Genomic DNA, 17,636 nt, shown 5'->3' with positions numbered 1-17,636 from the left:
TGTGAAGTCTTGTAAGACACATGCTTGATCCCTAGTATATGTATATGATTCTTAAGGAATATATGTGGTCCTTATGGACATTATTATATGGCACTACGGTGCAATTCTACGCGGCACTTCGGTGCAATTATATGAGCTGTGGTGACAGCATTAGTGCACAACCTCTATAGACTCACATATCGATAGTTCTTACATATGTACATGGGCTAATCCAGAGATATGAACAAATATATGTTAGTGGTATGATAAATGTTATAGAAATGATATGATGTTGTGTGTGTATAGTGTTTGATTGAAAAGGTTAACCATAAAAGTATGTGATTACATGATAAACTGTTAATGATGAATTATGTGTATGTATGTATTTACTGTAATTAATCTGATATGATTTATATGATACGAAGAATGCATGGAATTGGTATAACATGATAAAACAGAACATGCATGTATTGATATATGTTATAAAGTGCATTATAAGTTGTTATGCCTCACTAAGTCTTCGACTTAGCGTGTGATTGTTTCACACGTAGGTTTCGAGAAGAGTAAAGAGTAATGCGGAGCAAGACAGGTCAGTTCTCCTTACCAAATGTCAGATCAGAAAATATATGTACTGGTTATAGAGTGTAGTTGGCATGTAGTCTAAAGATATAAATTGTATGAACTCTGCTATATTTTGTAAACGTTTTGAATAAGTTAAATGTTATCAAAGTTTTTAAATTACTCACTATTTTATACGAATAAATGTTTGAAAAGTCAATGTGACACTTCGGACTCGTATCCGGGTCGGATACGGGTTGGGGGTGTTACATAAATTGTCAAAGTTGTACAATTTTGTAGATAGAACTTTCGAAGGAGGCTCAGAGCATAAAGCAGGTCAAAGTCCATTAGTACTAAATTAATATTCAATTAGTATCGGCGGTTTAATTAATAGTTATTTATATAAAAGCATATGGATATATACTAAATATATTACAAGATCTGCACGTTAGATATTAAGAAAATACTAAAGTAATTCCCATCAACTGTGGTATGCTATGACCCCATAAAAAGCATACACGAAACGATGGCGAAGAGTCCATGTAATTGTAAACAAACTGCCCATTGCACCATATAAACCAGCAGCACATTGCCCATTGCACCATATGAACCAGCAGCACATTGCCCATTGAGAATCGTCCCTCAAATTTCATATAATAATTTGATTCTTTCATTGGTTTTTTTTTTTCAAAGCAAAAATGCAAGTTTTGGAGCTGAACATGTTACCAGAGAGCTGCGTTGCCGAGATTCTGTCCCTCACATCTCCTTCATACGCTTGTAGATCATCGTTGGTTTCGACCACTTTTCGATCGGCGGCGGATTCCGATTACGTCTGGGGCAAGTTCTTGCCGTCTGAATACCATGAAAGTGTGTGGGAGGCTTGTGATGCAAGTTTCCAGTTTTGTTCGAAGAAGGAGCTTTATTTCCTCCTCTGCAACCCTCTTCTTGTTGGCGATGGCAAGATGGTTAGTTTCCCAGAAAGAAAGCTTACGAATTTTAATGATGTTTTGGTTCTTGTCATAACCTGTTGCATGCAAAATGCAGAGTTTCAGATTAGAGAGATCGAGTGGAAGAATGTCATATATAATATCAGCAAGGGAGCTTTCTATAACGTGGAGCAATGATCCAATGCTTTGGGTTTGGAAATCCATCCCTGAATCAAGGCCAGTCGTTTTCAACAATAACGATATCAATTGAACTAATACTCGATCGAATATACAGATTCTGACACACCATTTTCTTCTCTCCAGGTTCTCGGAGGTGGCTGAACTCGTTACCACAAGCTGGCTGGAAATCAATGGCAAAATCACAACCAAAATGCTTTCTCCCAACACAAATTACGGAGCTTTTCTCATTCTTAAAACCACCGAGAGATCATTCGGACTCGATTTAATACCGTGCGAGACGTCGATCGAAATCGGGAGCCGGACGTTGAAGAACACGGCATATATGCGATGCCAAGACGCCAAGAAACAACAAATAGAAACCCTGTTTTATTCCAACAGGAAAGAGATGATGAAGTCGAGGGTGGTTAAAGGAGACGATGGGGTGATGAGTAAAAGAGAAGATGGATGGATGGAGATGGAGCTGGGGGAGTTCTTCAATGGCGGATTCGGTGACGAACAAGTGAAGATGGGTTTGATGGAAATAAAGGGTCATCAGCTTAAAGGTGGGGTTATAATTGAAGGCATTGAAATCAGGCCAAAAACATAAAAGTTCCAGGGACTAGAGCAAGATATTTCCCCTTTTTTTTGTTTCCTTAGATTCTGGTTTGATCAAGATAGGGGCGTGATTTGTTTTTGTTAATATAATCAATATGTCCATTAATTTCATTTGTTAAAATTCTAGTACAAAAAAATATTTGTTAAATATGACCAATATTATCTCTCCTAATGTTGTGTTATGTTTTCTTCGGTAATTTAATCACAAATGGATAGATTTTGATTCGATTTGATTTTATAAGATCGGTTTTTGAAGAAAAAATGGGATTCAAGTTGGATTTTATATAGGATAAAATTATCTCGACCCGTTTCACCCTTCATCCGACCCGATCTGAGAGTAATAATGTAATATTTTCATATAAACTTATGGATCAAATCCTTATTTTATGGTCAAATCGAGTTTATACGATAAAATTTTGGATCAGGACAATTTCGGATATAAGAAATATACTCTTTAGGTCAAGTTGAATCAGGAGGAAAGTATATTTTTTCGAGTCAGATCAAACTCAAATAAACAGTATATATTTTTTCTTGGTTGAGTAGATTTGACCAAAAGCTCGATCTAATCTAACTTACCATCCCTATCTTCAAAGGTCAAAGAGGCCAAGGTTTTAATGGTAATTTAGATTTTGGTTCATCAGGTTTATATCTCTGGTCCTATCATTATTTTATAGGCAAAACTACGTTTTCCGCCATTCAACTTTATCTTGTTCCTGTTTTAGTCATTAAACTTTGTTATAATTTAATCTTTTTAACTTTTGAATTACATCTGTTCAATCACCCAAGCTTTGAATCAGAAATAATACGGTGGCATGGACGATTTTATATTAACATTGATTGTTGTTTTGCTGCTGTGGAACCCATGTGTTGTCCTCCTAATTTTTTAATCTCTATCTTCCATCGGTACCATAACTATAAATTATAATTTTATAGCATTTCTCCGACCACTCAAAGACATCAACAAATTTATTTTATCGTCTTCTGTTACTCTATCAATTTATATTTTTTTCAAAGTATTTTTAAAACTCGAGAAATTCAACCCAAAACAAAATGGAAATGACTTTGATATAGAATCTAAATCACTATTAGAATTTTGGAAAAGATGATTCAGTACTAAAAAGTTTAAAGAGAATTTGAAAAAATGAAATTTAAAAAGATTTTAAGATATTTCTGAAAAAATAAAAAAATAATTTTTAAAATAATCTGAGATGATAATATTTTGAATATCTTATCGACCAGAATGGAACTATGTTCTAAGGTCTTATGGCCGTCGGGCTTGACGAAAATGAACATGTCTCAACGGAGCTCCAGAAATAATTGATGATAGTATTAAATTGATTTATTTTATTTTGTACCAGTAAAAAATTATTAATTATTGTATAATATTATTGAAGAAATAATTTAGATTGCGACCGTCGATAACGATTTATTTCTTTTGATTTAGATCGAATATTATAATCATTGACTTAAAAATAAAAAGGAAGTCATCAATTTTTAAAAAAAAGAATCCAAGGAAACAAAAAGGGAAATATGTTTCTCTAGTCCCTGAAATTTATTTTTTTGGCCTGATTTCGATGCCTTCAATTGTAACCCCACCTTTAAGCTGATGACCCTTTATTTCCATCAAACTCATCTTCACTCGTTCGTCACCGAATCCGCCATTGAAGAACTCCCCCAGCTCCAGCTCCAGCTCCATCTCCATCTCCATCCATCCATCTTCTCTTTTACTCATCACCCCATCGTCTCCTTTAACCACCCTCGACTTCATCATCTCTTTCCTGTTGGAATAAAACAGGGTTTCTATCTGTTGTTTCTTGGCGTCTTGGCATCGCATATACGCCGTGTTCTTCAACGTCCGGCTCCCGATTTCGATCGACGTCTCGCACGGTATTAAATCGAGTCCGAATGATCTCTCGGTGGTTTTAAGAATGAGATAAGCTCCGTAATTTGTGTTGGGAGAAAGCATTTTGGTTGTGATTTTGCCATTGATTTCCAGCCAGCTTGTGGTGACGAGTTCAGCCACCTCCGAGAACCTGGAGAGAAGAAAATGGTGTGTCAGAATCTGTATATTCGATCGAGTATTAGTTCAATTGATATCGTTATTGTTGAAAACGACTGGCCTTGATTCAGGGATGGATTTCCAAACCCAAAGCATTGGATCATTGCTCCACGTTATAGAAAGCTCCCTTGCTGATATTATATATGACATTCTTCCACTCGATCTCTCTAATCTGAAACTCTGCATTTTGCATGCAACAGGTTATGACAAGAACCAAAACATCATTAAAATTCGTAAGCTTTCTTTCTGGGAAACTAACCATCTTGCCATCGCCAACAAGAAGAGGGTTGCAGAGGAGGAAATAAAGCTCCTTCTTCGAACAAAACTGGAAACTTGCATCACAAGCCTCCCACACACTTTCATGGTATTCAGACGGCAAGAACTTGCCCCAGACGTAATCGGAATCCGCCGCCGATCGAAAAGTGATCGAAACCAACGATGATCTACAAGCGTCTGAAGGAGATGTGAGGGACAGAATCTCGGCAACGCAGCTCTCTGGTAACATGTTCAGCTCCAAAACTTGCATTTTTGTTTTGAAAGAATCAAATTATTATATGAAATTGAAGTGGAAGAAATTAGTGGGATGATTCCCAATGGGCAGTTTGATTAAAATTTCAGGGAATCTTTGCTATCTTCTGCGATTTTCGTGACTGAATGAATATAAGTAAAAAAAAGGCAAAATCATAGCATGCCACTGTTGAGAAGAATTCATTTACACATTATGAAGACATTTGGATCTAGATCTACTTATTTTATTCTAGGGTAAACTACGCATATCTAAACCATCAGCTTTGATCCGTTTTAGTGCATAAATTTTTAATTTTTTCAAAATTATACTTAAAGTTTAGTTTTTATTTCATTTTAGATCACGCCGTTTAGTTTTGAAAAAAAATGAAAGCCTAAGTACTAAAATGAAACAAAAACTAAACTTTAGGTATGGTTTTAAAAAAAATAAAAGTCTAGGTATCAAAACACATTTAGTACCTAAATCAAACTTAATTTTTGAAAAAAAATTAAAAATTAATGTATTAAAAAGGATCAAAATTAATAATTTAGATATTAAACACGTTAAGTTTTGAACGACGAGGCATTAAAATGAAACAAAAAGTAAATTTTAAGTATGATTTTGAAAAAAAAATAAAAGTTTAAGCACTAAAATGTATCAAAACTGATATTTAAAATACTACATGTGTAGTTTACCCTTTATTCTATTTATTAGTAACCGTGTTTGATATAAGTTAAGACATACTCTCATCATCAATATTAATTCATAAATATTGTATATGATGTCAGGAATTGTCTGTCCAGTTCAGTTGGTAGAGCGCAAGGCTTTTAACCTTGTGGTTATGAGATCGAGTCCTACAGTGGGTAATTCATAATTATCGGAGGTCTTTCACAAAAGTTGTTCTCAACCTAGCGTTGGGGCAACCTGCTACCCTACCTCCCCTTACCCTATTACATATGTGAATAAGATTAGCTAATTTTTTATATGACGTCAGCTTTCATGATCTAAACTTTTATTAATTCATAAATTGACATTGACCTCCTTTTCGCTCTTAGTCTCCATTTGAAAGTTCTGCTTAATGACCAAGGATTTTCAATCAATTCGATTAGATTAAAAAAAAAATCTTTTAATCAAATTTATTTTGATTTGAGTTTAGAATGATTTTATCTGATTTGAACCCCGACATGTCTTTTGAAATGAAGCCCGAAGCTTATCCGATCCAACTGTAAACAAATGAACTTATAAAAATTACTAATTTATTCGATAAAATAGGGATTTAATTGAACAACAATACTATAAAGAAGAATATTATTATAATTATCTCTAAAAAATAATATATAATTAGATTATTATTTGGGTCGTGTTTTTTTCATCATAATTCTAAACCTGATTCGATCTAAACTTATTCTCCGAAAAATAGACCAAAACTCAATTTAAAAAAAAAATTGACCTAATAAGACCGAATCAGGTTGAAATTTATCAAATTCGAATCTCGTGTTTATCCCTAAGTCTACGTAATAATTTGACTTATATTGCAAATAACTATTTAAAGTGTATTATTTTTCATCTAAGTATTTAAAATATTTTTTTGGCCAAAGTAAGTACCCAAGGTTATATTTTTGGTCAAAACATGTATCTAAAGTGTTTTTTGATCAAAATAGATACCTAAAGTATTCAATCTTTGTTATTTAAGTACCTAAATTATTCATTAATTAATGTAATGTGTTAAACTCTTTTTATTTTGTACAAATTTAAGACCGTTTGAAGAGTGAAAATAAATAAGGTTTGATTTCTTAACCTTGTGGTTGTGGGATCGAGTCTCACGGTGGGCAATTCATAATTCTGACTGCCGGAGGTCGTCCACGGAAGCTGCTCTCAACCTGACGTTAGGGGCAACCTACTATCCTACCTCCCCCTTACCCCATTACATATGAGAATATGATCAACTAATTTTTTTCCATTAAGTTGTCTTCAACTTATTGAGAATTAAAATTTAATGCCACCTACAAGTAAAGGTGTAATAGGTAGTCACACTGCACTCCTATGAAAAGATCTTAATTCCATATCTTAAAAATAATATTATTAAAAAATATATAAATCTCCAATATTAATTTAAAATAAAGAAAAAAAGTACTAAAAGAAAAATTAAGTGTCAATGCTCAATAAAAAATAAATGCCAATGGCAATTAAATAGATACAAAAAGAAAAATGGTAAAATATAATTAATATTGAGTTAAAATACATATAATTATATTTATTTAATATGAAAACAAATAAAAAAATTATAATTAAATCAAATGCAGTGTCATATCTTTTTTCATGGGAAATTTGGGTTAGGGTTTGGACTCCAAAGTAGCTCTCCAAGCTTGGTTGGCCCTTACTCATTGTGTCTTAATATGTTTGGTCCTACCCTTATTATATATATTTAAATTATTTAATGTATGCTTTTTTCATTTAAAATATTATTATGGGTATTGTTAACAAGTTTCATAAGGTCATTTTAAAATCATTTAATATTTTATTTTATATTCGTTTACTCAATATTTAACTGAGTATAATCTTAATTTCTTAATAATTTTATAAATTCATACTTCCTATCCTACGTTGTTTTGTTTTGGTTTTCATGGAAGGGACGTTACATGTTGAAGCATGTGTGGGGTGCGCATGGGACTCGGATTCAAAAAGTTCTTATCTAACTTGATTTTATGGGTTAGATTTTTTTTTAAAAAAAATTGGGTTTGAATCAAGCTTTTAAAGGTTATGTTCGGATTAGGTTGAGTTCGAATTTAGAGTTAAAATATATGATTTGACCTAACAAAAAAATTTAATTTTTCTTTATATATTTAAGAATAATTACAACAATAGCCCTCTATATATTATCTTTTCAATTAATTATTTATTTTGTGTTGAATAAAAATAATATTTTTTTATAAATTTATTATTTCGGATTGGAAAGGATCGAGTTTGAGTTTTATTTCAAAAAGAAAGGTCAAATTCAAGTCGGATGAAGATTATATATTTTTAGATCAAATTCAAATCGAATAGAATGTGTATATTTTTCATGTCTCGTTGAGTTGACCGAGAATCTAACTTAACCCGAAAATTCAATGATGTTGGCACGTGTCATTCAAATATTTATTCTTCCCCTTTGGGCTCCTCTGAAACATAATTGGCTAACAAAGTTTGTCTTTCCCTTTTTGTACAAAGAAAAGAGATATCATGGAAATAAAATTAAAGGTCTGTTTGTTTGGTTGTAATTAGTTTTTTATAAAATGAATTAATGGAATTTGAATTATTGAAAAATGAATTACTGGAATTTGAATTCTGGAAAATGAATTACATTTTTTAAAAATGAATTACATTTCTGAAAAACATCTATAAAACGTTTTTGATGTTTGGAAGATGTTATTTAAACATTTTTTCCAGTAGTTGAAGAGTTTTTTTAAAATTATTTATTATAAATATTAAATATAATAAATAATATTATTTATCATAAAACTTAATATTATTATTTTAAAATATTAAAATAATTTATTTATTATTAAATATTATTTTTATAATTTTATTAATAAAAATATTAATATTGGTATATTTTAGTGAAATAAAATATTATAAATTATATTAATTATTTATTAAAGTAATAGTGCTATATTATATCTTAAAAATATTAATTAGTATATTTTAAATATATTTACTAAAATATTATTGAAATATATAAATAATATTATTCCTTATTAAATATATAAAAAATTTATTATATATTATTAAAATAAAAATATAATATCTTATATTATTATAATATAATTGATTATTTTATATAATATTAAAAATATTATATTATATTATTATAAATATTAATAAATATATTTTAAATATTTTAATAATTAATATTTTGATGAAAGTGATATTAAAATATTTTATTAATATTAAATTCATAAAATAAAATTATTTTGAGTATTTTTACTTTGAAGTGAAAAGTTCGAAAAATGACTTACGGAAAATGAATCCGTAAGTCATTTTACAGAAAACACAAAGGAAATTCTGTTACTAGGAAAATGAATTACATTCCGGAAAACGAATTACGTGAAAACAAACACGGAAAAACGTTTTCTAGAAAACGAATTACGTGAAACAAACACGGAAAATATTTTTCGGAAAATTAATTACGTGAAACAAACACGGAAATTCGGGGAAAACCAATTTCGTAATTCCAATTACGGCAAACAAACACACACCCTAAATTGATTATATTTTTTGTTTTATTTAATTTGTTGATAAATAGAATAAAAAAATTAATTCAATGAATTGAAACATTGATTTTTTAATAATAATAATAATAATAATAAAACTAAGGGATTGCAAAGATTCTTATTCACGTGGACAACAAGGAGTTGTGATATTTCAATTTCAATCATAGAATAAAAAAAGAAAAGGGTGTGGGTGCACCAGTGGACTATTGGGCTAGCTTAGCTCCTCTTCGAAAGTGGGGTGGCCATCTGTAAATGGTGGTTGCCATCATACCTTCATGATTTTGACACTTGGCACTGCTTTGAGGTTTGGACCATCTGATCATGTAATAATGGGACCCAGTTCTGACAAAGCAAAAGGGTTTTGCCCACTTTGATTTGTTTCGTGTCCTTGTAAATTCATGTCATAAAGCTTGTTTCGAGGAATAACTTGTAAAATATCAACTGGACACATCATGTTAGAAACATACCAAGTATATCAACATCCTCTAATTCTATCCTTCTAACCAAACCTTAACTGTTGTCTAAGTGCTACTGGTTAAAATAACTGTCTAATTATTGTTTTAGTAATTTCATTTATTTTTTATATTTAAATTCTTCTATTTTTGGTTAAAATATAATTCTTTTCAATAATATAAAATAATATTTTTTACTAATACATTACAAATTTAATTAATAAATCTCATGTCCCTATTTAAGTAATATGAACTAACAACATTATTAGTTTAAACCCATCAATTATTTTTTATTAATATGAGATAAATACAATATATTATTTGTTTAAAGATAACTCTTAATTATTTGACATTGAACGTTCATACTCCAGACATTCATGATGCTCGAACTTATACCTTAAAGAATAACAAAATTTTTTTTACCATCGAAATCGTTTGATTTGTGTCATCAATAAAATTAAAAAAACATACGATCAAATTATATTGAATTTAAGTAAAATGATTAAATCTTAAATTTTAGTCCGTCGAATAACTAAAAAACTAACATACAATAAAAAGCAGCAACATATCTAGATATTATTTTGTATTCGTCCCATGTTTTATAAAAAAATGTAGTACTTATAACTTTTTTTCAATGGCAGATCTAAAAATATTTTTGAAGGTAGACATATATATCTGAGTTAAATAAAAGGTAGTATTTGTTCAAAGACTCTCGATCATTTGACAATAAACGCTCATATCTCTGCATACGTATTGCTCTAACTCGAGACCTCATAGTATAACAACAAATCCCTTAATCACTATGATCCCTTAACCACTAGGAAAGTACTACTTAAATAAAAATTTATTATAATTTTTTTATAAATCGGGAATGAATACATGCAGTATCTGTTTAAATACTCTCAATCATTTAACGATGAACGCTCATATTTTTACATACACTATATTCGAACTTAAAATCATAAAAAATAACAACAAATCTTTCATTATAATTATTTTTAAATGACTTCAATTATTATTATTTTGTTTCCAAATACGACTTCAATTATTATTGTTAGAAGTAGCAAAAATGGACACGAACATAAAAAGAAAATTGAGAACATATATTTAAATCTGATTGATTATTTTTTAAAAAAAACAACAAACTGGGATTTTGTCCAAATAATTTGAGTTTAAAATAATATAAATATAATTTTTAATTAAAAAATAAAAATTAAATTTCATCACACATATGATACAGATAATATAAAAACCTTATAAAAATAGAAGGAAAAGTAAAAGATTAGTCTAGTATCTTAGCTGTTTCGGATTAAAAAAATGCAATCCATTGCCTAAGGCTTAAGATTTGGATAAAGATATTACCACCAGCATTATTTTATTACAAAAACAAAAAACAGTTCAGTTATTGGTAAATTATACAAATAGTTTCCTTTATTTTTTGTTTAACTGATTTTGGTCAGTAATTTAAAATTTAAAAGTATGTGATTTTTAATATTATTGATCCGTTCAATTTTAATTCATAAAATTACTAATCCGTTCGATTTTAGTCCTTCAGTCGTTAACTCTCACTTAATTCTAGTCCCTCAGCTATGTAATATATTCATTAAAAGTTAATGACAGAAAAACTTAAATTAGAAAGACTGATAATGTTATAAACTATTTAATCTTAATTTTTAAATTAATGACTAAAATCGGACATACTCTAAACAAAGGGACTATTCAAACCATACTTCTTTCCCCAAAAAAAAACATTAACCAAAGTTTTTCGTACTTTTTCTTACATATTATTATCATGTACAAGATCGAGACTCCCCCCAAAACAAAGGGACTATTCAAACCATACTTCTTTCCCAAAAAAAAAAAACATTAACCAAAGTTTTTCGTACTTTTTCTTACATATTATTATCATGTACAAGATCGAGACTCCCCCCATGTTTCAAGCAAAGCACAGGTATTTGTAAGCAAACCTTAAACGACATGTCGTCTTCGCCGTCGTCGTTGACCGTGAGGTGTCTCAGCGAGATATCGGAGTCGGAGACGGTGCATTTCGGAGTCGATATCGTGTCGGCGGCGAGACGAAACATCGGGTTCTTGAGAAGTGTTTACGAGTGCCAGTGGCTTCACCAAAGAGCAACGATTATTGAAGCAATAAGGAGGTATGAGGAGGTGTGGATGCCGTTGATTTCTAATCTAACGGTGGAAGGGTCATCTCCTCCTATGTTCTTGCCACCTTTTGATGTTGAGTGGGTTTGGTTTTGTCACACCTTGAATCCAGTAAGTGTGAAACTATGCAATGTTTTTCTTTTTACTGTGTATTCTGTTTGGTTGATGGGAAAGTGTGAGAAAATTACAAGCTCTTCATATATATATATATATACAGTCTTCAACATTTACAAGGCCTTTTCCTTAGCAACCAAATAGAATGTTGTTCACTTTCTCTTACACTTTGGGGGTTTCATTTCTTCTTTTCTCTGTGAATTCTCTTTGGTCGATATGAAGGCTCTGAATTCTTTTCAGAATCTGGGAATTTTGGTGTCTACTAAATGGCTTAATCCCTTTTCCAGTCCCTCTGATCTTTAAACCCTACAAAATAGTATATTGATTTTCTTTTTTACAGGTTGGTTACAGGAACTACTGTGAGTCAAGATTCTCAAAACAAATCGGAAAACCAGCGATCTTCAACGAAGAAAACGAAGAGTACGCGATTATGAGCTGTAAACAGATCTGGGTTCAAAGATATTCATCGGAGCCATTCGAAAACGAAGCGGAATCCGATGAATATTCCAAAAACCCGCCATTGTTGATGAACGAAGATCTTTTCAATGAAGTCGAAAAGCACAAGCTTTTGTACTCAAAATTCTCAGAACCCTACCTGTGTGAGCTGATGCACTTGATAGCAGCAAGACAAAGATACAAAGGATTTCTGTACGTGATGCAAAGATTTGGAGATGAGTGCTTTAGATTTGTGCCTGCTCTGGATATTCTACTGATGCTGATGACACATCAGGTAAATTTTCCTTTTTCAATCACTTTGATATCAATTGGTCAAATTATGCTTCCAGTCCCTGTCAAGATATTAAATCTCAAACTTTATCAAAGTAGAGAGAGACTGATGGTATATTTTAATCATAAAGTTAAAATACCTAACAAATGTTTTAGATTATTTCTATTTGGCCTTTAATGGTGATTAAGGATTAAGGTTTCTTTCATTCTTTGATGTAGTTTTCACCCACTAGGGAGTTTAATACTTGTTTAGAAGAAGTGGTTGATAAAGATATTTTATTTTAGGCATAATGGTAGAATTAATCCATAATATTTGTATAAATGATCACTAGACCTTTTATTATACATAAGAAAGAATATATCTTTCAAGGGTTAAAATTTGCCTTTAGTCCCTATACTTTGACAAAGTTTGAGATTAACTATTATACAAGTTAAAAGTTGTATCCTCTTGCCTTTTCATCTCAAAACTTTACATGTTTGAATGTTTTGTGGTGTGCAATGAACCCAGAGCTACCCGACAGTGTATGCAGAGGATATGAAAGAGATGTGGGATTACTTGGGCAAAGTAGTGGGGTTATGGGAGCCTGTAAAAGAAAAACAAGTAGAAGAAACCAAGAAGCTTTGGGAGAGAACCTTTGATCAACCTTATGAGAAAGCTGGAGGTGGGATTGCTATGGATTTGGATAAGGTTTCATTGCCCAAACCACCAATGTATTGGGAGGTTTCAGATGTTGATGTCAACACTACATACAAGTCCATGATCCCAAGGTTTCTCCTCGAGGTAATGATTCGATAATGATTCGAATTTGAAATGATCCGGATTTATGATAATCTGACTCAAAATGACCCGGACAAGTAACATAAAGTGATTTGAAAAGTACAGACTGCGGTGGATCTTGGCAAAATAATTTGGAGGGTCTAATTACAATTTTCAAAACTATTGAGGGGTTTAATGAGAATTTCAAAAAAAATTGAGGGTCTAATAGCAACTTAGAAACCTTTCCTATGTTGATATTGTGGCATAACGATGCAGGTTTGTGTTTTCATGAGGCTCAATGGTCCGATGAAAGCAACGGATGGAGACACAAAACACAATTTTCTTCGTCTCAGGATGTTAAGATGTCATAGGGAGCTTAAGCTTGATAAACCGATTGCCGACTTTTCGTACGACTCGTGGCGGAAAGCATGGCATTTGTACTGTGAGTTCGGAACGAAAGGACTTACCGTTGAGTTCCGCGGTCGCGGTGGTCGTTGCTTCAAAGGAAGCAAATTGCTGAGCTCAATGGTGTTTTGTTGGAACGATTTACTAAGGGCACCAACTATTACATTGGCGAGAGAGATTGAACACGTGAGGGTTGTCGCTTCTATAACTCCCCCGGTTCAAGCACCGTACTTGCTGAAATGTGTGCCTGATCGAGTGACGGATGACTCGGGAGCCATGATATCCGATGTGATTCTGAAATTGAACAATTATCGACCCCAGAAAGGCCGTTGGCTGTCTCGTACGGTTCTAGACCATGCTGGAAGAGAGTGTTTTGTTGTTAGAATAAGGTATGTCTTTAGACAAGATTTTATCCGATCCGAAACTTACCCGACTCGTCCAATTACCCTCTTCATGATGAAGAAAGCATCTTTGTTTGAACTTGATAGAAAATTTTGAATGAACTGCAGAGTGGGAGCAGGGTTTTGGAGAAGAGGAGCAGAAACTCCTTGTGCGGTAAATTGGGACGAAAGGATAACCGAGATACGTGAAGGCTCTTGGTCTTATGTTGCTGAATCTATCGGTAAAGCTCCTGGTACGTTGCTTGGTCTCGCTCTTTGTTTCGATCATTGTAAATTCGGTCACCGATGAAATGAAGTACGATTATCCGGTGTCGAAATATCCAGTTTCGAATCAGTTCTCGTCTCTGTAGTACTCAACTTTTGGATTTAAACTCTGTAATACATGATGGTGGGATCTAATTTAACGTTGTTGCCATAATTTGTTGCCATCTAGTACAGAGAAAGTTGTAGGAACAGCAACACCAAAAGAATCTCCAGATCAATGGCAGGCGGCATGGCTGTTTTCGACAGGAGATGAATTACTCATAAACTCGGGATCATCGACATCGAGTTCCGGCCTCAATTTTTGTCTTAAAACTCGACAATCTTCGGATTCATCCGTAAGTTCAAAGATTTTAATTTCATTCCACATGTAGGAACCGGTACATACGGACCACTGTTTTCGCAGGTCATGTTGTTGAGGGGACGTAGAATGCAATACCATATCGAAACCGAAAGCAACGTCGCCGAAGAAGTGGATGACGGATTCGTGACTCTTGTGAGGTTCACGGAAGATAATCCAACAGGAAGAGCGACGGCGTTGTTGAATTGGAAGCTGTTAGTGGTGGAACTATTGCCCGAAGAAGATGCCGTATTCGTACTTCTACTTTGCGTTTCGATACTTCGGACCGTGTCCGAGGTAACTAAGGAAGATGTCGGAAAGTTGTTGATACGGCGGAGGTTGAAAGAGGCGAAACTCGGCGCTCGAGACTGGGGTTCTGTAGTACTTCATTCATCTTCATTACCTTCTACCGGTATTAATTCACTCTATTTGCAGCCTTGGTATTTGAATGCCAGCAAAGTCATGGCACATAATGAAGATGACTGTATTACGAGGCAGCCGGCATTGAAGTATTCGCTGGCCGAGGGCGGCGATATGCTGTACAAGCGTGCGATCATTACATAAGAAACTGTTGAGTAAACATCTACCATTTTTTTAAGCAGTCAAAGATATGCACGTAATTTGCAAGACTATGTTGTTAAAAAATGAGTAAATTTCAACGGAAGTCCCCAAACTATGGTTCAGATTTTTGAAATTGGTTCACAAACTTCAAATCTTTCTAATTTAGTCCTTGGACTATCAATGTTATTTTAATCAGTTTTTTTTCTTATTGCATAGACAACTTGTATCTATTGTATATTAAATTTTAAAAGAAATAATCCTATTTTTTGGGAACATATTGGATCCAAACTATCAATGCAACATGTGCATACTATTTAAAATTCGATCATTGCATTCACGTCAAATTTTTAGGTGATATTTAATACTCAAATAGATGACAAAATTGAATAAAGGATCCAACTGAAGTATTATTGATAGTTAGAGGATTATAGTGTAATTCACCCTTGAAAGTTTCATGCCATTAGTTAAAGCTCAAATTATATAAGTGTCCAACCTATACCTTTTAACCTAAATTGATGCCTACAATATTTTTTGGCCCATTTAGGTGCTTAAAGTTATAAACGTGAACAATATAGGTGTCGGGACAAAACGTCCGTTAGTTTTCTCAGTTAAGTGACACGTGTTACAATTTGATAAATTTGAAATTTATATATTTTTAAAAAATATTAAAAATAATATTATATTTATAAAAAAACTAATTTCTTTTAAATTATAAAAAAATCCTCAAAATCCCTAAAATCTCCAAATCCTAACACAATCCCACCGTCGTCGTCCTTTCTGGCCACGACCATCGCCACTGACGTAGTCTCTGCCATCAACCTAGTTATATGTCGTCGTAGTTGTCATCGATTGGTCGTCAGAATCGCGTGGGATTGCGATTTTCATCCTAGGGTATGCGGGGTTTAAAACGTTGATTCGTCATCGATCGATCGTCGATCGGTCACGATTTCATAGGGGTTTTGGTCGCCGGTGGGAGTGATGTCGGGTGGAGCTTCATCGACGGCAAAGGGCGGCAGATGACATGGGTTTAGGGGTTGAAATGATGGTTTTCAAAGTTTTGGGGTTATTTCAAAATTTATATGTTTTTAAAAATATATATAATTTTATTTTTTAAATTTTATAAAAAAGTTTTAAAATTATCAGATTGTGACATGTGTCACTTAACGGAATAAATTAACGTTGTTGACGGCCCAAGCACCTAAAATGGTAACATTTGTAACGTTAGTCACCTGGATAGGCCAAAAAATATTGTAGTCACCTATTCAGGAAAAAGAGTATATTTTGGGCACTTATTTGGGTATTAAGCCTTAGTTAAAGCTCAAATTATAGTTTTGGTCCCTTTTACTATGATCAAATCATAGATTTAGTCTTTGTAGCTTTTTTTTGTTTAACTATTGATATCGAATCTATTGATCGATTAATCCAAAGGCTCACTATAAGAGTGATCGTCCCAATATAGTTTACTCTATTCATAATGCTAGGATTTTAATTTAAAGAATCTAGTGTCTCATCCCATTAGTACAACTAATTATTAGTTAGTCTTTATACTTTTAATATAATTTATTCGGTTTTATTTTTATAATATCATTAGTTAATCTATATAGCTAATAGTAAAAATTAACTATTCTAGTTAAAATGCCAATTTATTTTTTTATTTATAAAATCAAGGATAGACCGTGGGGGAGCGGGTTTGGTGAAACGAAGGAAAGGGCATGGAAGATTATATGTGATTTTAACGATAGTGTACTGAAATGAAACTTAAATTAAATGTTAGTTATGTTTTTGAGAAAAATAAAACTTAGGTACTAAAATATAATAAAAGTAATAGTTTAGATACTAATAGTATAATTTACCCCAAGTTTTAATATTAGTTTGTGTTAAAGACTTTTCCTTCCGCAGGCGTTGGTGTTGACCCCAAGACGTGCCTCATGGATTAAACATACATAAACAAGGGACGTGTATTATTTTGGACCGACGCAGAATTTTATATTAGGGTTAGTGAAATTTAAAATTTTTAGCGGGATACGAATTTATAAAATTTTATGAGGGAGAAAACAGAATATCAATAAAAATAAAAAATATATATATGATAATTTAAATTTTTTAAAGAATTGAATGTTGCTCCTCGTCGGTCCATCCTTGTGGGTTTTCTCCGAATCTCTACATACACACATTGTAAGCTAAAATGCCTTATTCATTTCACAAATTAAGCCTCGTTTAGTCCTTATTGCTGTGCACGTTTGTTCTTACTGCATGATTCATAATGCAAAGCATGTATTAAGTGCAGACAACAAATGCTCGACTCACGGCCTCTCATTATATAATGGCCAAAGGCACCGAGCCTGTGTCACCAATCAAAATTTCAGCAAATAAGGTTCATAACA

At 32.4% G+C, this 17,636-nt stretch overlaps 3 protein-coding genes across 5 annotated transcripts; 2 read left to right on the top strand and 1 right to left on the bottom strand.

Moving 5' to 3' along the window:
• Window positions 1-1,204: 1,204 nt before the first annotated feature.
• Window positions 1,205-2,381, top strand: LOC120167414 (F-box protein PP2-B15-like). 2 transcript variants are annotated; one of them, XM_039176443.1, is made up of 4 exons: window positions 1,205-1,502; window positions 1,582-1,700; window positions 1,788-2,299; window positions 2,351-2,381. In XM_039176443.1, the coding sequence occupies exons 1-3, from the start codon at window positions 1,236-1,238 to the stop codon at window positions 2,248-2,250; spliced, it is 849 nt and encodes a 282-aa protein (XP_039032374.1). In that variant the 5' UTR covers window positions 1,205-1,235; the 3' UTR covers window positions 2,251-2,299; window positions 2,351-2,381. The 2 variants fall into 2 exon arrangements, with proteins under 2 accessions (XP_039032374.1, XP_039032373.1); XM_039176442.1 differs by lacking the exon at window positions 2,351-2,381 and having other exon boundaries at window positions 1,788-2,341.
• A 1,429-nt stretch (window positions 2,382-3,810) lies between these two features.
• LOC120167310 (F-box protein PP2-B15-like) lies at window positions 3,811-4,873 on the bottom strand. The gene is made up of 3 exons (XM_039176371.1): window positions 4,577-4,873; window positions 4,379-4,497; window positions 3,811-4,291 (listed from the first exon to the last, which is right to left on the bottom strand). The coding sequence occupies exons 1-3, from the start codon at window positions 4,841-4,843 to the stop codon at window positions 3,811-3,813; spliced, it is 867 nt and encodes a 288-aa protein (XP_039032302.1). The 5' UTR covers window positions 4,844-4,873.
• A 6,528-nt stretch (window positions 4,874-11,401) lies between these two features.
• Window positions 11,402-15,393, top strand: LOC120167395 (glycine-rich domain-containing protein 1). 2 transcript variants are annotated; one of them, XM_039176426.1, is made up of 7 exons: window positions 11,404-11,798; window positions 12,142-12,531; window positions 13,036-13,308; window positions 13,561-14,078; window positions 14,199-14,323; window positions 14,529-14,689; window positions 14,758-15,393. In XM_039176426.1, the coding sequence occupies exons 1-7, from the start codon at window positions 11,502-11,504 to the stop codon at window positions 15,253-15,255; spliced, it is 2,262 nt and encodes a 753-aa protein (XP_039032357.1). In that variant the 5' UTR covers window positions 11,404-11,501; the 3' UTR covers window positions 15,256-15,393. The 2 variants fall into 2 exon arrangements, with proteins under 2 accessions (XP_039032358.1, XP_039032357.1); XM_039176427.1 differs by lacking the exon at window positions 14,758-15,393 and having other exon boundaries at window positions 11,402-11,798; window positions 14,524-14,661.
• Window positions 15,394-17,636: the final 2,243 nt, after the last annotated feature.

Source organism: Hibiscus syriacus, unplaced genomic scaffold (genome assembly GCF_006381635.1).
Source record: "Hibiscus syriacus cultivar Baekdansim isolate YM2019G1 unplaced genomic scaffold, ASM638163v2 tig00111671_pilon, whole genome shotgun sequence".
NCBI lineage: Eukaryota > Viridiplantae > Streptophyta > Magnoliopsida > Malvales > Malvaceae > Hibiscus > Hibiscus syriacus.
The sequence above is the reverse complement of the archived record's forward strand: the minus strand, read 5'-3'. Positions and strand labels throughout refer to the sequence as shown.